This window comes from Suricata suricatta, chromosome 9 (assembly GCF_006229205.1).
Source record: "Suricata suricatta isolate VVHF042 chromosome 9, meerkat_22Aug2017_6uvM2_HiC, whole genome shotgun sequence".
Lineage (NCBI taxonomy): Eukaryota > Metazoa > Chordata > Mammalia > Carnivora > Herpestidae > Suricata > Suricata suricatta.
The window spans coordinates 135,942,433-135,967,546 of record NC_043708.1 but is presented as its reverse complement, the minus strand read 5'-3'; the positions used below and the strand labels follow the sequence as shown (position 1 = coordinate 135,967,546).

At 54.5% G+C, this 25,114-nt stretch overlaps 1 protein-coding gene across 1 annotated transcript in view; it reads right to left on the bottom strand.

Annotated features, from left to right (window-relative positions):
- Positions 1 to 5: 5 nt before the first annotated feature.
- ZNF592 (zinc finger protein 592) overlaps positions 6 to 25,114 on the bottom strand; it is a 35,179-nt gene continuing 10,070 nt past the window's right edge. Inside the window, exons 3-10 of the mRNA XM_029950461.1 lie at positions 19,615 to 21,877; positions 12,960 to 13,138; positions 7,302 to 7,478; positions 6,873 to 7,032; positions 6,420 to 6,707; positions 6,084 to 6,196; positions 5,387 to 5,522; positions 6 to 3,825 (exon numbers count right to left, since the gene is read on the bottom strand). Coding sequence (XP_029806321.1) covers positions 3,307 to 3,825; positions 5,387 to 5,522; positions 6,084 to 6,196; positions 6,420 to 6,707; positions 6,873 to 7,032; positions 7,302 to 7,478; positions 12,960 to 13,138; positions 19,615 to 21,877 — 3,835 coding nt within the window. The 3' untranslated portion in view covers positions 6 to 3,306. The remainder of the gene's footprint in view (positions 3,826 to 5,386; positions 5,523 to 6,083; positions 6,197 to 6,419; positions 6,708 to 6,872; positions 7,033 to 7,301; positions 7,479 to 12,959; positions 13,139 to 19,614; positions 21,878 to 25,114) is intronic.

Sequence of the window (25,114 nt, the reverse complement as noted above, 5' to 3'; positions counted from 1 at the left end):
CTGCATAGAATGCTACCATTTGTATTAAAAATAGATATATAAATATACATATTTATAAACTTGTAAATGCATAGAGTTGCCGAGAAAGGGTACACGAGACCTAGGTAACAGTGATGAGCCCTGGAGGTGGGCTGGGGAGCCGCAGGCTGACCTCCGATCGGAAGCTTACTCCTCGTTGTATACTCACTCTTTCGTACTGTTCAGATGTCTTACCATGTATATGTATAATTTTTCAAAACAACAACAAATTCAAAAACGAGTCAAAGAAAGCGCGCCCAGAGCGGGATATACAGTGATGAACGGGGCTGTGCCGGGCTCCTCTCTCGAGGGGAAGGCAGCGTGTCGGGAACTCGCTGAGCCACAACTGTGAAGTTTTCAAAACCAGACTGTTTACATAAGTTAAGGGAACAGTTCTTTCTACACCAATTATAGTGATTCGGCACGTCATTTTACAGAGACAAAGCAGTTGGAAAATAAACACGAGTCATTCGTCAAGCCTTACAGTGTATTAGGTTGTTTCTACAAGGATGGGGATCTTCTCTGTTTAACTTGATCAGCTAATGTGCAGATAAGTGCTTGTTACAGCAAGAGTTTTCTGATGATAACAAACGATATGATAGCACACCCATTAAAAACATCTGAAAAAAAGAAAAGATCAGAAGATATTGGACCCTGAGGGAACCATGTTTTCTGGGATGGTGCCCCCCCGCCCAGAAATATTCTTCAAATGCAAGGTACACCCGATGTGAATGAGAGGTCACAGAGGGTCACACACACGAGTTCCGTGCAGGGTTCTCCTTGGGATGACTCGGCGCAGACTGACTCCAAAGAGAACGGGGCGCTCGGTGGGGCACCCCGACCACAGGGGAGGTAGGAAAGCAGGCGTGTGGGTGGCTGCACAGTGTGGACGAGCAGCCGGGGCTCTGAGGCAGCCCAGGGCCTGACGCCACAAGCACAGGACTTGGGGACCCCTGGGGCTTGACTCGGCACCAGCGCTTACAGGGGGCCTGGCAGGTCCTCTGACCTCTCGGAGTTGCGGTTTTCTGTCTGTGAGGTCCTTGTGAGGACTAGATGGAAGCCACCAGAAGTATTTAGCAAGATGTGGGGTGCACAAGCAGGGCCTGCAGGGCCATCGCCACCACTGCTGCTACATGGATACGTGTCCCAGGCAAGGCATGGCTGACCACCCCCATCCCAGCCTGAACACCGGGGAGGGGCGCCCCACCCTCCCGGCCCTAAAGGCAAGAACTGCTTGCGTTCACGCAGTTAGTGTTTCACAAACTCAGAAAAGGTCCCCCGTGCCTCACCCCACGAACGCCTGTGCAGCGAGCTGCATGGGAACCACCAGGACTGTCTGGAAGGGGCTGAGCAGTGAGGTGAGGGGCTTTGCTAAGAGCTGATGGAGGGCAGCACCCAGGATGTGGGCCAGGTTCCCGGGGGAGGAGCTCAGACTTCCGGCCCCACCCCAGTCCCAGGAAAGAGAGCTGGATCTGGGTCAGGACGGGTGGCCGAGGCCGCAAGGTGGCCGTGCCCTCCCCCACACCCCCCACACCATTTCCGAGTGGGAGGAGAGGCGCCAATCCATCTCAAACCCCTCGCAGAGCCTCCTCTGTGATCTGCACCTGCGAATGGACCGCGGGGTGCAGGGCAGGCCCTGTGGTGGAGCCAGGAAAGGGGCGGCAGCCAACCTGGGTGGCCGTGGGCTCTGTGGGCGGCGGCCTCAGGCCCAGCTTGCCTCACTGCCTGCCTGGGAAGCAGGGATGGCAGAGTCTCCTGGAAACTGAGGCACACGCTAGTGGCTCTCCGTGCCATTCACATTTCCACTAAAAATCTGGCATTTGACAGAAAATGTACTTTTTAGTTGTGAGAAGGCCAGGCGTGCCTATCTGACTCCCTCGAGAGGGCCCCTGTGACAACGCGGCCGGCACCGCTCCCCTCCGCGGCCTGGGACTCGGCCAGGCCCAGCCCTGCACCCCGGCCACGCGGCGCCGCAGCAGCAGCTTGCGCCAGAGCACGGGGGCACCTGCGCGGGGACCCGACAGTCAGCAGTGGAGACGGCCCAGGCGCCTGGCTGACCCCGAGTCTGTGCACCCGAGAGCTCCCTGCGGCGGCAGCACAGCAAGCCCTCCCGAACGCCACATAACTGCAGAAGCTCCCCGCGACCCTCGGCCCGCCCCACGGCCACCGGTCTGCGGAGGTGCCCAAAACGTTTTGATTGGGCCCTCCTGCCAGGGCTGCTGACCCCAGGAGACCTTGCGGGCGACTCCTGACCGGCATGAAGACCCTCCCCCACGCCCTCGCAAGGTTTCTAAAGGACCAAGTTCCACACGGCTCGCTTCCTAACCATGGCTCCAGGACCTGGAGACGACCTTCGGGGCCCCCCAGAGACGGGACAGCAACAGAAGTGGGCGAGAGGCTCTTACGTGGAGCAGGGCGGGGCCAGGCTCACCTGAGGAGGAACACAAGAGCCCACCTGCATGGTACGAAGATTTTTTATTTGAAATATCGTCTGAGCAACATGAGTGTAGCCAAGAGGAGGAGGGGCCGGCCTGCCCGGAGCCGCAGCCTCTCTAAGGGCACAGGAGCCGGAGCACAAGGATTCCGATGTCCGTGTGCCCCCAGGCCCACTTGTCAGGAAAGGCAGGACAGCAGCAGAACGGGGGCGCCCAGCTCCTCCTGAAGGGGGTCTGCCTCCCGGTGCCTGCCTGCCTGGGCAGCAGCGCCTGCCCCCCCAGGGCCCCAACAGACGTGTGCTGCACAACCTTCTTCCACCCACGCAGACAGGAGGGCTGGGGTGACACTTCTCCAGAACTGTTTTTGGGAAAAAGAATCTGAGAAGATAGGAAGGGAGGGCAGGGTGACTGCACCCCCCCCAGGCCAGCCCGGGCGGAGGCCCCAGGAGGGCCGCACCCTCACCCCTCTCCAGCTCTGCTGGCATGAAGCAGAAAGGCCGTCTGCACCCCCGGGACTCCCAGCACAGCCCTGGCTAAAGGCAGCAAGCAGGGACCTCCCGGAAGAGCACGGCGCCAAGGGGTCTTGAGCCGAGGTGACGGCGCTGGGGCTGGGCCACCTACGTGGCCTGGGGCTGGAAGGACACAGACAAGAGCTGGGGTACCAAGAAGCAGCACAAAGCCATAAATAACAAAAGCAAATTCAGATCGTCAGGGCCCCGGGTGACCACACGCTGCACAGGGCTGGGAGACACCCAGGGCACCCCGGGGCACCGCCTTGTATTTCCCATCATCCCCACGGCGGACAGGGGACGCCGGCGCACCCCTCCGGCCGCGCACACTGCAAAGCCTCCGGTCACACCTGAGGGGATGGGGTGTGGCTGTCCTGGTCCTGAGGGGCCGGTGGTTGACTCTGAGCGTCCTGGGCTCCATCCTCCGCAGGAGCTGGGCCCAGTGACCTGGCCTCTGTGTCACCGAACAAAGGCTCTCCGGCACATTCTTCCAGTCCGTTCTCCCTGGTCTCCATGGACGCCTCCTCCCCGGAGCCCTCCTCCGGCTCCGCCGCCTCCGCCGTGGCCTCCTCCTCCTCCTCCTCCTCCTCCTCCTGGTCTCTCACCTTGTGGACGATGAAGAGGTGGCGGCTGAGGGAGCTGGCAGAGGTGTAGCACAGGCCACAGAGGAGACACTGGGCCGTGGAGCTGTCCGCCTGGTGCTGAGGTATGTGGCTCTGGAACTCGAGCCCCGAGTCTGTGGCAAAGCCGCACTTGGCGCACTGGAACAGGGACTTGTGCCTTTTGGTGGAAGAGACGGCCGCGCCATTGCTGGTGCCCGCAGCGTCCCCGGCTCCGCTGCCTGGTCTTTTCAGATGACTCACCTGGAGGGGGACACAGGGTGAGCAGAGGCCCGGCCCGGCCCAAACCTCACGCTGGAGCCACACAGAGAAACAGTGCAGCCCCAGACTCGCAGAGTCACCCCTGCCTCACCCCCTGCCACCCAAGGCCAGGCTCACCCCAGCCCTGAACGCGGGTTTAGAACCGGTGTCTCTGAGGTTTTTCTGGAGGCTGGTGCTGCGCCGGATGTAACGTACACACGTGGCCCCACATTCCGAAGACACGGGAAGGGCATGGTCTCTGCTCTGCAGGGGACGCCCTACCTCCTGGGTTCCGGGGCTCCCCCGAGAGACAGTCTATGTGCGCACAGAGATGACACTATTGTCCGGGGCGCCTGGGTGGCTCAGTTAGCTAAGCATCAACTCTTGGTTTCTGCTCAGGTCGTGATCTCGCGGTTCATGAGATCGAGCCCTGCGTCGATCTCTCCCTCTCTGTCCTCCTCCCCCCAACCCCCTGCTCACTCACTCTCTCAAAACAAATGAACATTTAAAAAAGATTTGTAAAAAACACTGTTGTCTTCTACACAATGATGGCACTACATGCACTCTTTTCTCCCCCGTGCTTTTTCTCCTTAACACGCTGTACTGGCCACTGTCGGCGCGAGGATACCCAGAGGCTTTCTCTTAATGCCGGCCCGCTGACCGTCGAGGGGCGCAGGGTCCCCGTGGGCGATGCTCGGTTGTGTTCCATCATTGTCACTGCACGCGGCCCCACAGGGACTATCCCTGCACATACCTCCTCATGGCCAAGGCCGAAGACATAGGGTGGATAAATCCTCGGGACAGAATGCTGGATCAAAGGGCACGTGCATTTGGAGAGGGGTGTGCATTTTAATCACAGACAGATGTCGCCAGAATGTCAACTGACACCCCACCTGTTGTGTGTGGAAGGGCCTGCCGACCAACGCCCTTCTCTGAGTAGCCAGGAAGGAATGCCCTGGAAGTCCAGGCGGCTCTCAGAGTTCCCGGACATGTGTGACCCTCTGAGGAGCAGCCCTCCCCACCAAGGAGCAGGAAGCCTACCGTGAGGGGGAACCAAGCTGTTCTGGAAGTTCAGCAGAAATAATGGGAAGAGGGCACGAAATGGGGGCAAGGTCACAGGATGAGGGCCCAGGCCAGCAGGTGACGAGGCCTGGCTCCTCCCACAAGTGTGTATGTGCGCGCGCGTGTAAGAGACTCACTGCCGAGCTCCCCTGACAGACAGCCCTGTCCCTTCCCCCTGACCCAGGCCCAGTGGGCAGAAGCAGGACAGTGAGTGTGAAGGCACTCCAGTGTCCCCACAGCATGACACCCAGCGGGGGAAGGCATCCCAGTGCCTTCCTCAGGACAGGGAAGTGACAGGGAGACCACAGGAACAAAGGGCTGATGGGCGGTCTCCCAGGTCTTTGTCCCTGTCCTTTACCTGCCTGTGGTCCCCAGGGGGGTCATGCGTGACTAGAGGATGGCCCACGCTGAGGGAAGCTGTCGCCGGAGCCCTCCGGCCGGCCCTGCAGCCCAGGGGGCTCACTGAGCAAGCGGCTCCAGGGGCAGGGGCCCCTGCACTCACCTGAGGGGAATGTCCTCCCGGAGGTCTGACTTTGGACGTCTGGCTCAAATCGGGGTTTCTGATCCCATGCATAAGGCTGATGTGGCTCTCCAGCAGAGAGGGCCGAGGAAAGCTGGGGCCGTCCTCCGTGCAGTACCTGCACCGAGAGGCCGTGTGAGAGGCCGGGCGAGGCCGCTCCTGGCTCCAGCGGGGACTCTGGAGCAGAGAGCCGGCTGGGCGGTCACCAGCCTGGCTGGGCAGGGCGGGGCTCCCCGGAGAAGTCCCGCTGGCGGACAACCGCAGGGCAGGATACGTGTGCTGCCGCTGGGCCGCCATCTTACTCTCCGCTCCCTGACGCCACTGCCCAGGGGCCCAAGCGCTGGGCCCGGTCAGCAAGGGAGAGGCTAGGTGACGTCCCGAAGCACAGACGTGACGCGGAAGCGTCTCTGCCACGGGGCGCGGCGACACCACCCCCCCTCGGTCCGAGCAGCGGGCAGAGCCGCCCAGGCTCAGGGAGGCACGAAGGGGGAGGGCTCAGGTTCTAGAAGCCGGTCTAGCAGCCCTGCCTTCTGACTTAGCCACAGCATTTTCCCATTAGAAACTTGCATATCTCTTGCCTCCGACTCCTGATCTCACAGCAGAGAAAAGCCACGGACGGGAAGCCACGGACGGTCTTTTTCAGTGTCAGGCCTCCCGGCTCCCGCCTGCCGGGACTCACCCACAAGTGTAGACTTTCCTCGCGGTGTCGTGGTTGTTGCGGATGTGTTTGCGCAGGCTGTTGGGGGTGTGGAAGGACTGCTCGCACTGCCGACACGGGTACCGCTTCAACGTCTGCGGGGGAGGGCGGGGTGCAAAGCCTCAGAGCCACTCGACGGTTCTGGGTGATGTTGGCAGGAAGCGGGGGCACCCCAAAGACCTTGGGATCTGTGGAGCCGCCCCCCCGGCCCTCAACACCGGGAGCCCTAAGGGGTCAGCCATGCAAGTGGGCCCTGAGCCTGCAGGACCCGAGTCCAGAGAGCCTGGCACTGCGCTGTGACCACGTGACGACACGTACCCGACCGTGGCTCTTCTTCATGTGGGACACGTAGTTCTCCCGGTCAGGAACCCACTCCTGACACTCCTGGCAGGTCCAGCCAGTGCTCCTCAGCCGGGGCCTGGCCTCGGCCCTGCGATGGGCCTCAGGCCTGCCCCAGCGGCCGGAGGACAAGGAGCTGCCGCGGGCCGCCACGCTGGCAGGTGGGGGTTCGGTGGGAACTCGAGAGCCGGGCCGGCTTGGGGCCGTGTCCACTGAAGACTGGAGGCTGGACAGCTCGTCCACGTTCCGGGGAACACCGTGGGTGCTCTGGGAATGGGGAGGGTAATTATTGACTGGGTGAGGGGAAGGATGCACAGGGTCAGGGCCCTGGCCTGAGGCACGCCCCCTGCCTGGCCACCCCGCCTCCACGCGCCGCACCTTGATGTGCTGCATCAGCACAGCCCGGCCCGATCCCCCCCACCAGGCACGCACCTTGACGTGCTGCATCAGCTCCGGCTTCTGCAGGAACAGGAGCGGGCACTCGGGGCACTTGAAGACGCCCACCTGCGTCTTGCTGGCGTTCTGGTAAAAATGCTGCTGAATGTGTCTCTTCTTGTTGAAGACCATTTCACAGGAGCACTTATAAATGAGCCTAATGAGACAAGCCCCAGGGCGTGAGGTGGCCAGGCTCTGTGGGCACAGCCCCCAGCCTACCTCGGCCCTCTCTGGGCCAGGGTGCGCTTCAGGAAAGCACTACTCTGAGCTCACGGGGATACTCCTCTGCCTCAGGATGTCTTCAGTGACCTCCAGGCACCTCTGCTGCCAGCCCTGGCTCCCTGGTCTGTCCCAGCACGTCCTCCCGTAGCACCCGGGCCACTGAGCCCCACCCCACAGGCCTGCTGAGCCCGGAGCCGCACTCACTGGGAGGGTCTGTGGGGCAGGGTGGGGTGCTGAGAGGCGGTGTGGTCCGCGGTGCTGCTGGCAGTCTTGAAGGCCATGGGGCAGAATGCACATTTGTGGAAAACCTGGCAGTGTCGCTCCTGGATGTGGCTTTTCAGCAAGGCCAAGGTCAGGTGGACGACCCCACAGTGGATGCACCTGGATGACAGGAGTGGAGGGGCGTGGGGTGGGGGGCGTGTCAGACCCAGAAGTGGTGGGAAGGGGGGCAGGGACAGAGCCACTGCGGGGACCCTCTGTCTCCCCCTCCCCGGAGCACTGTCGTGTACCCCCACACCTGTGCCCTGAAAGCCTGGCACAGTGCAGTCACCCAGGGTGCCCCAAGGCCAAGGCTACGCCTGGTAGAGACGGGGGAAGAAACCCGGCCCTCCCCTCAATGGCCAGAGGATATGCTTCTGCAAACCAAAAATCTGAGCCCAGCTGGGAGAAGCTGGCAGGAACGGGGAGGGAGAACGGTTCCAGAATGACATCAGCAGCATCCTTTGAAGGGTGACTCGGTGGCAGGGGTCCGAGGGGAGACTTCGGGAAGAGGCAGGCACCAAAGGCGCAGGGACAGCCACTTAATAAAAAGTGCAGAAATGCCGCGTGCACCACAGCGACCAGCACGTTCAAACACGCAGCCCTCGAAGCCCAGGAAGGATCCCCAGAGCAGCCCGGCCAGGGGAGCCTCGGCGACGGCCGGAGCTCTCTATACCGTCCTGGCCGCGTGGCAATTTGGGTGTGAAGAAAATAAACCAGACGGTCACGCTGGCCACGGTTCAAGGGCTCAACAGCCAGACGCAGCTGGCACCATTCTGGGCTGTGTGGCTCACGACTGTCACAGTGTTTCCTTGTGGCACGGCAGATAACTTCTTACTTCTTCTCCCAGGTTGTGTTTAGTGAGTTTATCGCTTTTATAATGGACGAACAGACGTAAACCATTTTTTCTGAAACTGAGGCATTCTGAAACTTTCAATGTCAAAATCTCTAAACACTGCCCTCCCGTTTCTCGGTGTCACGGCCCTAAGTGACCTCCACGCCGTCCTGCCTCCGTTCCAGTCCGAGGCCCTCCTGCCTCGCACATGCGCGGGTCTCCGCTCCGAGAGAAGACACCTTCTGCTCCCAGCCACTCCCCTGCAGGTCGCGTGTGTCTCCCCTGGGTTGCAGGACTCCCGGGCCCTGTAGCCCTGACATCCCAGGACGTGCCGGAAGAAAGGCTCTGGCTTTACTGACAATAAGGACATGACTTCACTTAAAAATTCTCTGACTCTCAAGTACAACTCCTCAGTTCACTACGTTACCTTGTTTTCCCAGTCCACGTAAATCATCACAGAATCCTACCTAGTGCTTTCTGGTTTTCTTCCTTTTGTGTGTGGCCGGGGGGTTGGAGGGAGATGGGACCACCTCTGCAAGCTTAATTAGCTACGAGAAGCAACCCAAAGAACCAGAAAGCCGTTTGCAGTGAGCTCCGGGGTGCACTCATTAGTAAATTTATACACTCTTTAAATTAAGAGTTTCTAATGCAAACTACTTAATTATATTTTCTTTTCTCTCCTGCTACACAAAATAGTGACCAACGTCTAGCACACCGAAGTACTTCCATACCGCAAGGCATCACAAGGAAAAAACAATCCACATATTTCCAAATTCATCCAAAGCGGCCAAGTACACCTGACATGTGGAAAGAATTTTAAGTAACTATATTTGTGCAGTTTCACCAAACTTCATCAGGAGCATATAAATAAACTCTTCAAAACTGCAACTGAAAATCCATTCTATTTACCTCATAGACAGTCTTCAAAGAAACGTCAATGAAAGTAAAAACATCAAGGTATAAAGAAACACACACCAGTGTCAGTGAAAGACTGAATCAAGTAGGGTTTACAAATTGATGAAAAAGAGAAATCTGACCCCACAACACGACTCTTTGCCAATTTTTTAAGAGAACATAATTATAGAATCATATCCTGTGAAATATGTAAAGTTTTAAAAAAAGACAGAGTAGTAAAATATTTAATTGTCCTAATAATTATAAATAAGAAAATGACATATCATTCATAAGAACAATCTAAATTTGCTCCTTTATGACATCATTGGTTGCTCTCCAAAATTTCAACAAAGAGCAGAATAATTTACACAATTCTAAAATACATATATAATATTTTACATAAAATACATATACTTAAAACACAAAATGTACAGGACTTTGACAGTGTCTTCAAGAAAAAGCAAAAATAATACAAAACAAAATAATATTGTAAAACTCAATGAAATGGATTAGATATATTTTGAGAATTTACTAAAAAAGATAATACCCACAGAATGGGAGAAAATATTTGCAAATCATGTATCTGACAAGGGACTTATACCCAGAATATACAAAGAACTCTTATAACTCAATAGTAAGACAATTAATAACCCAATTTTAAAATGTGAAAAAAGGCATTTCTCCAAAGAAGATATACAAATCCCAAACAGAAAAGATGCTCAGCACCGTGAGCCATTAGGAAAATGCAAATCAGAACTGTAACGAGATCCCACTTTACACCCACAGGGATGGCTATCAGAAGTCAGACAGTAACAAATGCTGGTGAGAATGTAGAGAAATCAAAACTCTCATACCCTGGGGTAGGAATGTGAAAATGGCACAACCATCTTTGAAAACAGTCTGGCAGTTCCTCAAAAAGTTGACCAGCGACTCTACTCCTAGGCACACGCCCAAAAGAACTGAAAATATACGTCCACACAATGACTTACAAGCGAATGTCCATCAGCGGCATCATTCAGAACGGCCAAAAGGTGGAAACCCCAGTGCCTATCAGCTGGTAAACGGATGAGCAAACTGGGGTGTGTACACATACACGATGAAGTCATCATTCAGCCATAAAAAAGAATGAAATGCTGATATATTACAAAATGGATGAACCTTGACTAAGACTACATATTATATGATTCCATTTCTATGGAATGTCCAAAGGAAGCAAATCGAGGAGGCAGGAAATAAGTTAGTGGTACTTACGGGATGGGGCAATGGAAGGGTTATGAATATAAAGTTTCTTTTTAGATGACAAAAATGTTCTAAAGTTGCTGGTGGTGACTGTACAGCTAGCTCTGTAAATACACTACAAACCGTTGAATTGCACCCTTTAAAATGGGCGAACTGTATGGTGGGTGAATTATGTCTAAATAAAGCTGATACAAAAAATATGTGAATAGTTGAAGACCTTAAGTGCGATGAATACTATTGTACACGTCTTCTGAGTTCAACCACGGATCACTGAAGATTTTACTGTCAAAAACCGACAGTACGCCGTCTGGCTGAATCACATTACATTTGTGTCTGACATTCGTTACAAAAAGGTTTGATAAACTGAATTGCTTTTGAGACACTATGTTTCTTTTTAGTCATACAGAAGTAAAATAAAACACTGAATTAAAAGACAAAAAAAAAAAAGCCACGAATCCCTCTGTGCTATTGGAAATCCCTTGGATTTAAGATTCAAAGATAAAAACCTAAGTATTGCTTGCATTTTTATTGGGTTGTATTTGATCTTGGAGCAAACAGCACACACTTAAGTCAGAGTTGGGAAGGTATTTTCAAATGTTACACAACACTGTAAGAACACACATGCAGGTGTTCGGTTTAACAGTGTGGCCTGGGGGGCGCCTGGCTGGCTCCGTCGGTGGAGCACACAACTCTTGATCTTGGGGTCGCGACTTTGAGCCCCACGTTGGGAGCAGAGAGTTAGAAGGAAACAGTGGCCTGGGGTGCTGCCAAACAGGCTCCTCTGCAACACGGCAGCGAGCGCTGTGTGTACCCCTGCTCTCCTGCTCCCCGTGCCGTCGGCTTCTCCAGTCCCAGAACACACACAAGGCCCTAGTCTACATCTCGAAATGCTTCCACCAAGACAGAAGCCTGGGAGTCGCCACTCGCCCTCCCCACCTTCAGCCCGTCTACCAGCTACCCTCAAGCTCTAACGCTTCCCTCCCTGCAGCCTCCACGCCCACGGCCTCAGCCGGAGCGCTATGACACTAGCCTCTCAGCGGCGTCGGGCTCTGCCCTAACACACACAGCGGCCCCCCAGCGTGGCCTTCCTGGGCACAGCTCTGCCCAGACCCCTGCCCTGCTACAAATCCATCCACAGCCCCTCGCTGTCCACTGGACAGAATCTAAATGTCTGCCAAGGATTACAAGGTCCTGCCTGGGCCTGGCCTTTCCAACACCCTGGTCTCTTTTCTCACCACCCCCAGCTCATCTTGACCGCCCTCGACAGAAAGGCCTCCCGGGTGTCCGGCACACTCCTGAAGGCAATCAGTACTTGAACAGAAAGTTATTAAGTGAACTAAATCAATACATTTTTTTAAATACCAAAGAGAAGAAAACATTACTAAATCTGTACGAGATTGGGGTGCCTGGGCGGCTCAGTCAGTTAAGCATCAGACTCTTGATTTCGCCTCAAGTCATGACCTCACGTTTTGTGAGCCCCATACATCGAATGCCTTCTTGGGATTCTCTCTCTCCCTCCCTCTCTCTCTTTTTGCCCCTCTCCTGCCCATGCTATGCTCTCTCTCTCTCAAAATAAATAAATAGGGGGCACTGGGATGGCTCAGTCGGTTAAACCTCTCATTTCAGCTCAGGTCATGATCTCGCTTGCGGTTCGTGGGTTCAAGCCCTGCATCGGGCTCTGTGCTGACAGCGCAGAGCCTGGAGCTGCTTTGGATTCTGTGTCTCCCTCTCTCTGCCCCTCCCCCACTCACACTTTATCTCTCTCTCAAAAAATAAATAAAACATTAAAAAAAATTTTTTTTATTTGTACTAAATTAACTTTCAGATGTGGAAGTTATAAAGTAAAACATCAGAAGATGTAGAAACCCTCAAAAGTAATAAATCAGTAAAGGGGGCTGACTGAGCTGATGTAAAAGTTACAGACCAATGAGTTTGGGAGGGAGTTTTCTTCCCCATTTTGATCTTTTTCCTGAAAATGACTTCTTGCCTACATTTATTTGACATGGTGGGGGGGATTCAGTTTAAAATAGAGTTGTCTTGGTGTCACTAAGAGACTGATCACTTTTTCCATTTTCAGGTTTTGCTGGTTTCTAACAAACTGACAAAAACTGATCAACATGAAGACACCAGAGCCCTTCGAGCCTGGCATCTCCCAGTCTCGTTGGTTAACGGGAATTGAGAACACCCGAAATTCTACAATTAGGAGATTTATTATCATGCTGGTGCTTTAAATTTAATACGCCAAACACAGTAACTTTATCAGCAAATCAACTTTATATACTTTTAAAAACCAAACTAGGGGCGCCTGGGGGGCTCAGTCGGTTAAGTGCCCGACTTCGGCTCAGGTCATGATCTCACCGTTCATGAGTTCAAGCCCAATGTCGAGCTGACAGCTCAGAGCCTGGAGCCTGCCTCAGATTCTGTGTCTCCCTCGCTCTCTGCCCCTCCCCCACTCGCACTCGGTCTCTAAAAAAACTAATAAATTAATTTAAAAATAAATAAAAGCCAAACGAATCTCCCCAAACCTTCTCCTTTAAAGCTGCTTTCTAACGTTTAATTCTCGTTGTCTGCCTCGGTACCAGCATGGCTGTGCGATCAGGCGGGAGCCCGGGGGCCCTGGCCGGGGCGGCACCCACCTGTAGCCCACCTTGCGGGCATAGTGCAGGCAGTTCTCCTTCACGTGGGTCTGGAAGTAGGCCGAGCGGCAGAGGGCCCCGCACTCCGGGCAGCAGTAGGGGGACTTGTGCGCGTGGATCCGCTGGTGGGCGCAGAAGCTGCACTGGTTGGGCAGCAGCATCTGGCACACCGGGCAAGTCTGGGAGAGAACACGGAGAGAGCAGCTCGCGCAGGCGCCGCACGCTCACGACTCCAACCACCGCCTGGCTCTCTGAGAACACGGGTCAGAGCAGCCCCTCCCCCGGCCGCCCTCTCCTCCCGCCCTCCTGGGGTACTCGGGACCCCCAGGCCTCGTGACAAGTGTCGATCCTGACGCCCAGGCAAGCTTTGCCTCTCACCTTATTCCTCAAGTCAGAACTGATGCTACGTCCCAAAGATCAGTCCTGCCTCTGGGACTGTGAGCCTTTCCTCCCTCGGGCTGAGCAGAAGACCAGCTTTTCCTCTCCGGAGGCCCCAGCCATTCCTGAAGTCTCAGCCCCACTACCCTGCCAGGCCTGCCAGGCCTTCCCGCCCCCACCCCCCCCAGCTGAGGCAGTCCCCTGCTCCTGCTCGACACCTCTAGCCCACAGCTCAGGGACTCCCAGAGCAGACCCGGTCGGCTCTCAGGAGCCCCCGGGGCAGGTGGACTGAGTGGACCTGCCAGCGTCCACTCCCTCAGCCCCGTGTGCCCCCTCGGGGGTGTCCCGAGCCTCAGCTGACCACACACCTGCAGGAAAGGGCAGAACGGCAGCGGCTCCTTCGCCCCCAGACCCGGGAGAGAACCGGGGGGAGCAAGGCGCCGCCCCCTGCCGCTCTGCGGGCACGGCCCAGGGGAGGCCGCGGCGGGCCCTTCTAGGTCAGAAGGAAACCACTGCAGTGGCTCCTGGCTCCTCGCCGCCGGGGCCACTGACCTGGGCCCAGAGGGGTGGTTCAGAGGGACAAGTCATTGGGGAAGACAGGAAAAGCAAAATCCAGAAGGTGCAGCCTCTACAGGTCATACAACCCCATATTTTCAACAAATAGATTTCAAGGGAAAAACAGAGAGAAAGGAAAGTTATGGATTAAAAGAAGTTTAAGAGAAATTTTCAAATTGCAATGTAGAGCACTTATTTGGATCCTGATTGAAGCAAGCCAACTGTAAAAAGAAATGAGACAATCAGAGATACTTGAACACTAACTTGGTGATAATATTGGGAAATCTGACTTTTAATATTAAGATTTGAAAATAAGAAGAAATTATCATAGTGATTAATTTTGAGATATGATGATATCAGGCCTGCAGTTTTGGGGGAGGCACCTCATATTTCATAGATACATACTGAACTATTACAGATACAGTGATGCTGGGATTTGTTTAAAAATAATCCAGGGGCGCCTGGGTGGCTCAGTCAGTTAAGCGTCCGACTTCAGCTCAGGTCATGATCTCACGGTTCGTGGGTTCAAGCCCCACGTCGGGCTCTGTGCTGACAGCTTGGAGCCTGGAGCCTGCTTCAGAGTCTGTGTCTCCCTCTCTCACTGCCCCTCCCCTGCTCGTGCTCTCTCTGTCTCCCCCCTCCCAAAAAAGAAATAATAATAATAATCCAGAGGGGTGGGTGGTGAGAAAATACATAAAACGAGATGGACCAGGAGTTGATCCTTGTTAGCAGAGGATTTGTTATACCATTCTGTCCACTTTTATATCTGTTTGGGACAATCCATAATAAAAAGGCTTTTAAAAAAATTTTAAGTGTTACTTTAGGTGCAGAATAGTAAATAAGTATACTGCTCCCTTCTGTGTAAGAGGGGGGAAGAACCCATGCCCACACACACACACACACACACACACACACACAGGCATATACATATGTGCAAAACAGAGTCATGGAGAGAGAAAGGGAAAGTGCACAGAAATGGCCCCATATTGGGGCAGGGGGGAACGAGGTGGGGTGGGGGAAGGGACACAGACAGAAGCACGACTTCACGGTGGACCTTGTCGTACAGTTTTAAGTTTGGATCACGTAAATGTTTCATGTAGTTTTCAAATAACATAAAATTAAACTAAGTAAACAAAAGTATTTCCTAAAAATTGAAAAGCAGAAACTAAATAACCTGAAAATGTATCGAGTTAGTGACATAACCTTATAGAAAAAAATAATTGTTCCCAATGACCTTTAAAACACAGCACTGGAGTGCCTGGGTGGCTCGGTCCGTTAAACGTCCCACTTCAGCTCAGATCATGATCTTGTGGTCCGTGGGTTCAAGCCCTGCATAGGGTTCTGTGCCGACAGCTCAGAGCCTGGAGCCTGCTTTGGATTCTCTCTCTTTCTCTCTTTCTCTCTTTCTCTCTCTCTCTCTCTCTCTCTCTCTCTCTCTCTCTCTCTCCCTCCCTCCCTCCCTCCCTCCCTCTTCTCTTTCTCTAGCTCTCAAAAACAAAAAAATGTTAAAAAATTTTGGAAACACAGTGTATTTTGACTCTATATCTTAATGTGGTCTATTATAAGAGCAAAAAGAACTGCAAATACGCCCTCAATTTTATTCAGTTGTTCTAATGTTAGAAATAATATTGGTATTGATATTTTGAAATGTGTGTCAGTATATGTATGTGTGGCAGGAAAATCTTAGGAACCAAAATTTTCCGTCTAAAATCAGTTACATAAAAACTCTGTCATTTGGGGCACTTGGCCAGCTCAGTTGGTAGAACAAGTGACTCGATCTTGGGGTCGTTGACTTCAAGTCCCACATTGAGGGTAGAGACTAGTTAATACATGCTAACATACATACGAATAAGGAATGACACCTCTGAGCTCTGGCCACAGCAGATGCCCAGTAGCAGACATGCCCAGCGAGCACCTCTGGTGCCCAGAATGGGACTTCTAAGAGAACCAGTCCTCACTGCAAGAACCCCGCTCCTCAGAAGGATGGCCAGTCCCCAGTTTAGCATAAGAAATGTGCCCAGGATATCTTCTGAGGGCTGAAAGTAAGGAAGCTTCTCAGGCTTCATGAGTTCATGTCCAAAGGATGCAGGGACCAGCCTGCCAGGGCCCCGCAACCAAAGGCGTGTTAAAGGGACCAACCCCAACATACCAAACATGCGAAAACCAGCGCTTCCATTACAACACCGGAGGAGGCGGCCTCCCCCTCCATGAGGAGGCCTACCACCAAAGGCAGACAGACAGACACACAAGCAAAACAGAAAAAGGTGCTGGTGAGGACATGGAGAAATCGGAACCTTCGTGCTCTGTTGGCGGGAATGTGAAATGGTGGAGCCGCTGTGGAAAACAGCATGGGGGACGGAGGGCTCCTTAAAAATGTAAAAGAGAGTTTCCCCCTGGGCTAGCCATCCCACGTCTGTGTGCATACTCAGAGGGGCTGAAAGCGGCATCTCCAAACCCAGAGATGCTTGTGCGCCCTGCTCACGGCAGCATTACTCATAGAAGCCAAGCAGCCATCAGAGGAGGGAGGGAGAGACAGAGGTGGTATAAACACACAGTGGAGTGCTATTCAGCCTTAAAAAGGAAGGAAATGCGGTCACATGCACAGTATAGATGAGCCTTGAGCACACCATGTAAGTGCAGTAAGCCAGCTGGTAACTAAAAAACAAGTACTATGTGACTCCACTTGTACGAGGCACGCAGAGTGAGCAGTCACATTCATAGAAACAGAAAGTAGAAGGGGGGGGTGCGAGGGGCAAGAGGGAGGGGGAGGGGGGAGCTGTTTCATGGGTATAGAGTTTCAGTTTTGCAAGATGAAAAGAGTTCTGGAAACTGACTGCACAACAGTGTAAATGTACTTAATGCTCCTGGTCTGTACACTTAAAAAATGGTGAAGATGGTGAACTTCAGGCTATGAGGATTTTCCCACAATTTTTTTAAATAACAGAAAATCTTGGGGCGCCTGGGTGGCTCAGTCGGTTAAGTATCTGGCTTCAGCTCAGGTCATGGTCTCACAATTCATGAGTTCGAGCCCCACATTGGGCTCTGTGCTGACAGCGTGGAGCCTAGAGCCGGCTTCACATGCTGTGTCTCCCTGTCTCTCTGCCCCTCCCCTGCTCACTCTGTCTGTCTGTCTTTCTCTCTCTCTCAAAAATAAATAAGTGTTAAAAATTACAAAAAAAAAAAAACCCAGAAAATCTTAACACACTATTTGAGATTGTTAGGGCATGGACTCACTATTGTGAAAATGTAACTAAGGGAAACAAATTAAGTATATATCCCATTTTCCAACATAAACTATATTTCAAGGTAACCAAATAGCCCTCATCAAAGAGGAAAAAATATTTTATACAGAATTGTAGCTAACAACTGAGAAAGAAATAATAAAACTACAAAACACCCTTCTGCGACTCCTAATAAAATTCCTGACCCAAGGAGCAATTATTAATGGCTACTAAAATAATTACATGAGAGACAGGGAACTTTACAACGGAGGGATCAGAACATCAGCAGCTGGACTCACGGGTCATACTGACCATCATTAAAACAGAGACGAGCCAGGACTCTGGGCCTCCCTGAGTTCAAGAAATATGGAGGGCATGGGGGGGGGGGGGGGGGGGGGGGGGGGGGGGGGGGGGGGGGGGGGGGGGGGGGGGGGGGGTCGGGGGGGGTGGAGTGGGAAATGGTGCTGTTCCAGAACGAGGAAAGACAAAAGAGTGTTAACATGTGGTCCATGTTTGGAGTCTAATTGGAAACAAGTCCAACTGTATAAAGGTAGTTTCCTGACAAAAGGAATATCTGAATATGGACTTCGATGTGACAGTGACATTACAGCTAACTAAAAGTTAAAGACCAAGAAGAAATAGTCTCTCTGTGCTGACATCCTGCCCAACAGGGCCCCACGGAACGCAAGAAGCCCTGTGGCCCCTGCAGAGGGAGGCACAGCCAGGGAGAACTCGGAAGGCCCGAGCATGTGCCGCTGCGGTCCCCACGCCAGAGCAGAGCAAGCCCAAGCCCACCCCGGCGGCCTCGCCCCTCCTGGCATCGGGCCTGAAGCCTGGGTGCTGTCTCCGGAGACCTAAGGGCACCAGCCAACAAGGCCAGGTTTTGATCCCAGACCTCAAGCCTCACCCTCTCCCTAGGACTCGGAGACCACACTTGTGGACAGGAGACTATTCGAGGGATTTGAGCTGAGGTGAGAAGCCTGCAGCCTTCCTGGGGACCCTCTCCCTTCTTGTCCAGGGACCCTCCTGTCCAGCCGCCGCCAGAGGAGGACGACACACAGAAGATGCAGGACGGGAGGGTGTCAGCCAGGGATCCTACCCCCGGACAGCTTCCTGCTCGGATTTTAGAAGGCAGGCGAGGAACAGTGTGGAAAAAGCATCGAGCTCTGCTGACCACGGATCTGATCACATGACCTAGAAGAGGCGCTCCTGGCCCAAGTCCCCCATGGGGGGACGGCCAGAAGACCGAAGCCCTCGAGCAAAGGGCCGGGGGCGCCACGCTCCGTGGGACTCCTCAGAGGCAAAATGCAAACTGAGGAGAAAAGGCGCAGATGAGAGGCAACAGCGAGCCTCCAGCACCTGGCTGGCTGTCCTCAGGGCTGCAGGAGGTCCACAGGCCACCAAGCTCCACCTGCCCGGGCTCCACAAACACTCCTCCGGTGACTGGGTGCACTTTGCACCTTCCCGCACCTTTGCTCCCTGTACTTGGAACACCCCAGCCCCTCCCCCTCCTCCAAACTCTTCTTGCAGGTCCAATGTGAACGTCCCGGTCAGTCACCAGGGCACCTTCCCTTGGCCTGGCACCACCACGTCAGTCCCTCTGAGGAAGTCTGTGCAACCATGTCTACAAGCTTGTTAGCCCAACCTGTCCGCCTCACGCGGTGAGGTCAGCCCTGGCCTCGCTGAGCCACGGGAGCCCCTGGAGGAGGGGTGTGATGCCTGCCCACCCCCCCACAGCACCCCTGTACTCGAAGGGGCACCCAGTGCACACCAGGGGCGCCGAGCTCACGGGCCACCAAACAGGTGCGTGGGCCCGGTGAATGACAGTGACAAGAGCTGCTTTGCCCTCCACCCCGGCCAGCGGAGGTTCCGCGAGGGGCGGGGCCAGGCCGGGAAGCCGGCCCCCTGCGGGAGGAAGGAGAGCGCCTTCTGGCGGCAGGCCCGGAGGCCTACTTTCACAGGGCCTTGCGAATACAGCCACTGACACGGGACACGCACGGACGCGTGGCCGCTTTCCCGGCCCGGAGTGGGAGGACACAGATGGGAGAGGCCCAGAAGCTTCTGCCACGGCCCGCGTGCCAGGCCCCTCTCCCTTGGCTGGATCCTGGGGAACAGCTCAGGGACGACGTGGTTCTGAGAGCCCCGGCCGCGGTGCGGGACTCTCCCAGGCCCGGGCTCCTGCGGCCACTGGACAGACCCCTCCCAGGGACTTGGGGGCCGCCAGCAGAGACCCGCCCAGCAGAGGGGGCAGCGGAGCAGCCGCAGGTGCAGCGGGCAAACCTTCAGAGTCTCCCCTCAGTACGGGAGGGGGGAGGCCCTTCCCCCAGGAAACACCCAGCACTACGCATTCAGGAGGGTCACTAACCATCAAGCCAGACGTCCTCTTCTAAGACTCCTAAGGTGCCACCAGGGCCCCCGCATCACTGAGCTCTCCTCCATGCCCAATCATGGAGCTCGGGGAAACCAGGGGCCGACGGCCAGCGCAGGAAGGGTCTGCTTACCAGCCCCTCGGTCTCCTCCGTCGTTCTCTGGAAGTGTGCAGCCATGGCCATGTAGTCGCGTATCTGCCTGTGACACTCGAGACACTTGATCCCGTGCCGGATGAGCCTCACGGGGTCCGGGTAGAGCGGCAAGGCCGGAAGGGCTGGGCTGGCAGCGCCCGGGGCCGGGCCGGGTTTGGGGGAGGCGGGGGTGGCAGGGGTGGCAGGGGCGGCCGGGGCTGGGGCGTTCACGGGGGCGGACGCGAACATCTGGTCCACAGAGATGGGCTTCACGAGCAGCTGCGAGCACTGCATGACGAGCCCCTTGCTCTTGTGGTCGCGGGCGTGCCGGAGCAGGCTGCACTTGTTGAAGAAGACCAGTGTCTGGGAGCACAGCGTGCACAGCACCTCGATGTGCACGCTCCGCCGGCCGTAGTGCTGGCTCAGGCTCTTCTCCAGGGCGAACGCGTCCCCACACTCCAGGCAGCAGTAGCCGCTGGCCGGCACGTGGATCCTGCTGTCCGCCGGCGGGCTGAGATTGGGCGCGTAGAGGGGCACGGGGTTGGAGCTGTGCAGGACCTTGTTGAAGACCTCCACGGCCAGCGGGGCGGCCTTCTTCACCTGGTGGACCAGCGGCACCGACATCTGGGGGAGCTGCGGCTGGCTCCGCCTCTGCGCCGAGGACTTGGCCGTGACCGACGCAGCGACGCTGTGGGGCACCAGGTTCAGGTTGGCCAGGTGCACGGCCTTGGGCAGGAGGCTGGCGGGGGCCGGCGTGGAGGGCGCTGCACTCTGCTGCTTCTTGCCCGCCTGGGGGCCGGGGGCAGCCCCCTTCGGGGCCCGAGACCCGGGGCTGCCGCAGGGAGACGAAGATCCGCCGGCCTTCGGCTCACCCTCATCCCCCTTCTTGTCGCCCTGGGGGCTCCCAGTGTTTGCACCCCGCTCAGGAGAGCGCTCCACCGCAGGCAAGGCCGTCACCTCCTCCTCTGGCACCTCGCTGGGGGCCTCAGCAGCGGTGCTCCCTAGAGGGGACCCAACAGGAGACTTACTGGGATCGTCAGGATCCGGCAGGATCCTCGTGACGGTCCGCTTGATCTCCCCTGATGATGTCTTAATGGTTTTGATCCTGACTTTGGGAATTGCTGGGGGGGAGCTGGCGGCCACTGAGGGGGAGCCTTTGCTGCTGCTGTCACTGCAGATGCTCCGAGGGCTGTCGGAGGGCTTGATGCTCTTTCTAGTGGCCTCCAGGGGGCTCCGGGGACTCTTTGGTGACTTGGGCATTTTCGGGCTGCCTTTGGAGCCCTCTTTCATGGGCCCTGAGGGATCCTTCGTGTGGCCAGGTGGATCCTCCTTGGTGACACTGGCCACTCTTTTGGCCTGCAGGGCCACCAAGGCTGCAACACAAGAGGACAGCTTAGAATGCGCTGGCTTCAGACGCTGCCTAGGGGGGACTGATGAGCAGGTGCCGAGCTCCAGGGCGAGCCCCTTAGGCTCTCCGATACTGTTGCTGGGGTGGCTGTTGAATTCCAAAGCTTCCCCAAAGAACCGACTGGCATCCAGCTCCTTGTGAGGCTCCCCCACCTTCTGCCCCCCTCGCTCCTGTCCCTGCGGACTCCCCAGGGGCAGAGGCTCTGGCTTGGGCTCTTTCTTACAAAAGTGATCAAACATATGCAGCTCTGGGACTGGATACTTCGCCAGAGCCTCCAGGACTGGGCCCCCCACAGGCCCACACCCAGGAGGGGGTGGGAAGTAACCGTCAGAGTGCTTGGGCTTCATTCCAAACCCATTATCTTTGATGGCATCCTCGGGTTCTGGGCTGGAGATCGGACTGAACTGGTTAAAGGTTGGCAACGGCTCTGACTTGGAAGGTTCTAGCTTGCCAGGGAAACTCCTGGCACTGTCTCCATTCATGAAAGTGGAGTCAAACTTCCCACAGTTGTGGCCCAGGTTGGGGGGGTCTGGAGGCAGGTCCGAGGCCCGGAACCCATTGTGGAGGAGGCTAGGAGTGATGTGGTCCTTCTCCGCTTCGAACGACTCCTGGCGGCTGGTGTTCTTGACAATGACACTCACGGCCGGCACATCGGAGGCTGATCCTGAGTGAGACAAAGACACGCTCTCCTCCATGCACATGCCTGCGGGCTTGAGGGGGCTCTCATTCTCCTCGCTGGGGGTCTGGATGGCCTCCTTGGCATCAAGGCTGGTGGGGTCTGGGATGTCAAAGGCAGCCAGAAGGTCATCAAAATCTGGAGTTTTCATATCCCCCATGGCTGAACGCTGGCAGGGGCTACGACAGAAGCAGAACAGAATCAGTGACCCCCGGGTCCCCCTGGACTCTGTCCGGCATCCTCATCACATGCCCATCACACTAACGCACAAGCACACAGCTGGGGTGCATATACGTGAACCCCACACCTCATTTTTACCCCAAAAGATTTCCAAAATGCCGGGACTTTGGGGGATGGGTGGACAGAGAAGCTTCCACGTGCAGTGGTGGGCCCGTCTGGCTGGCCCTAACAGCAATGCCTGGAGAGCCCCAGCTGGTTGCACAGCCAAAGGGAGAAAGTGCTCAAATCGCACCCCTCAGTTTCTGAGGGATTATCATTACTCCCGAAACACGTGTGCTGGTAGAAACCCAATCATGGAGACCTTTAAAAAAAAAAAAAAAAAGCAGGGCTCAGCACCTCCTTTCTTTAGAAATCTTCTGATTTATAGAGGACAGTTGGCTGTAATGTCTGCTAATTTGCCTCCTACTGTTTAATCATTAATTTTGTATACCTTTGGTTTTTTGTTACATGAATTCAGTCAAATCCAAGAGGATTTGCTACTGCCAGGATTTATGCTGACTGTCTCATAAATAAACTCCAGCAAACTGTATCATCTCCCAGGCCCTTTTTTCTCCAGTTAGTGTCTGCTTGATGCCTGAATTTTCACCTAAAACTGTTACTGGCTGCTGAACGCACCACTGGACGTGAGGGGCTGGTGATTCCCAGAACACCAACCGAATGGTCACCAAATGGGCCAGAGAACAGTCTCAGGGAAGCCTCGAATTCTGTTTTAGCTTCATACAGAAAGACAAGAAGATCCACCTGTCTCCTTCGCGCTCTGGAGAAGGAGAACTACGGCACTACTGTGGCAAGAAACCCGGGGCCCTAGGACAGAGGCCCTCTGTCGGGAAATTCCCGTGACACTCGCCCGTAGATGAAACAGAGGCTAGCGGGCTCGAGCCTGCTGGAAAGAGGAAGAAAAACCCCACCTTCTCCCTCTTGCGGCCCACAGACCCTGCATCTGCTGCGGCGTCCCAGAGCCTCGCCGCCCTTCGTGTTCCTTACACGTTTGTCCCGAGAACCTGTCTGAAGAATGACACGGCTCTGAGAGAGCAGGAGAGCGGCTGCGCAGAGCCCGTTACGCGACAGATGCTCGGGTCCAGGGACCCCAGTGCCAATGTTGTTATCCTAAGAACAAAAATTCCCAAAAGCTGTACACAGAAACATGCAGCGTTATTACACAACACAAAAGAGACAAACGCGCACAAAAGCATCTAAAGGTCCCAAACAGAGAACGAAGAAACGATTGACAGACTACTACGGCAGCCATGAAAAACCCCAATCATACAGCAGCATGGAAAACCACCGATAGTGCTGGGGCGCCTGGCTGGCTCCGTCGGTGGAGTGTGCAGCTCTTGATCTCAGGGTTGTCAGTTCAAGCCCCACAGCGGGTGCAGAGATTACTTAAAAATAGAAAAAATCTTTTAAAAAATTATTTGGGGTGCCTGGGTGGCTCAGTCAGTGAAGCATCCAGCTCTTGATTTCGGCTCAGGTCATGATCTCATGGTTCATGAGTTCGAGCCCCACACTGGGCTCTGCACTAACAGCAAGGAGCCTGCTTGGGATTCTCTTTCTCCCTCCTCTCTCTGCCCCTTCCCCGCTCAATCACTCTCAAAATAAATATTGAAAGAAAGAGAAAAATAATGTATAGGGTGGTGGGGTTCCCAATGGGTTACTTTTTCAAAACTCTTTTTGTACCGATAGGTTGCTTTTATAATTTTAAACATGGGAAATAAAGGTTGGGGGGAGACTTAGAACCATGAGGGAGCAGGTGCAAAGCAGAGGTGTATCTATTACCACCTCCTGGGATCAACAGCTTTGCAGCTTTGGTTTCTTGCCCCCGCCCCCGACACCCCCAGTAAAACACATCTGCCCACTTAAGAGTTCTCACAGAAAATGAAAACTACCTTCCACTCTGGGAATATATCTAATTACAGTAGATAATAATAAAGTGAAATAACCAATTATCTCCACTAAATATGGGTTGGCAGAATATCTCTTCGAAATGAGATGTAACGTTCCTGGACACACACGACGGTCTCCTGGAAGTCGGAACCCACAGGCAAGGGGAACGGGCTGGACATCATGCAGGCACTGGCCCCCCAAGGCCAAGGCCCCCACTGCGCAGGCTGGTCCTAACTGCAAGGAAATGCCTCTGTGATCTCTGTGTCAGTTTATTTCCTCCCCTCTCCCACCCCCATTTTACAGTCTAGAGGGAAAAAAAAAAGATTGGAGGAGAAGGGCAGAGTAGACTGGTCTTTTTACGGAACTGAGAGGAGCATGTGAGGGAGGAGAGGACGGAGTCGGTGGCGTGCATGAGGACACCGTGAAGTCACGGGACCTGAGAGCAGAGAGAGATGACATCATTAGAAAGCCACGTCCTCCACGGTGGGAAATCTCGGAGACGGGCTGAGAGCGGGCAGGGGTGAGGCGAGCTGTGTTTTGCAGGCAGATGGTGCGGCAGCTCGACATCAGCAGCAGGAAAACCTTTATAACCTTTGGACCTTAAATACCAAAGCTGACACTTTTGAGAACCAAAGATCAAGTCCTGTTTTCTATTTACTCACAGGAGGGAAAACCAAAGCAGCAGCAATCAATAACAGTGAATCCGGGGTCGATGGCGCACCTGTTCATACTCCTCCAAACCTTGCTGTAAACTAAGTGTCACGTTGCTTATAAGTAGAAAATGAAAATTAATCAACTTAATTATAAAAGCAAAGGAAGAAAAAGACTACCAATAAAAAGTTCTGGTCCTCAAACACCTGCCAGCACGAAGCTCAAAGGCAAACAACAAGCCAGCAGGAATGTCAGCGACAGGAAGCGGCATCATTAACGTCTTTGCTATAGAAAAGGCCCTCACGCGACAGGAAGTAAAAGACACGCAGCCCACTTGGAAAATGAGCAGAGGTGGCGGGCGCACAATTAGAAAAACACAAGCGGGCAGGTAGTGCATAAAAAAAAGTTGCTACCTCAGAAAAAATTAGCAGAATACAAATTAAAATCATGAGAAGCCATTTTGGCTTACCAAATTGTCCCAAGTTTTAAAAACATAATAATTCCCAGTATCGGCAGAGATGGAGCAAAACAGGCATTTTGAAAGTAGTATAAATTGATAGAACCTGTCTTAACAGCACTTTAGCAATGCCTACGTAAGGCCCAATGATTCCACTCCCAGAAACGCACCCTAAGGAAGCGGA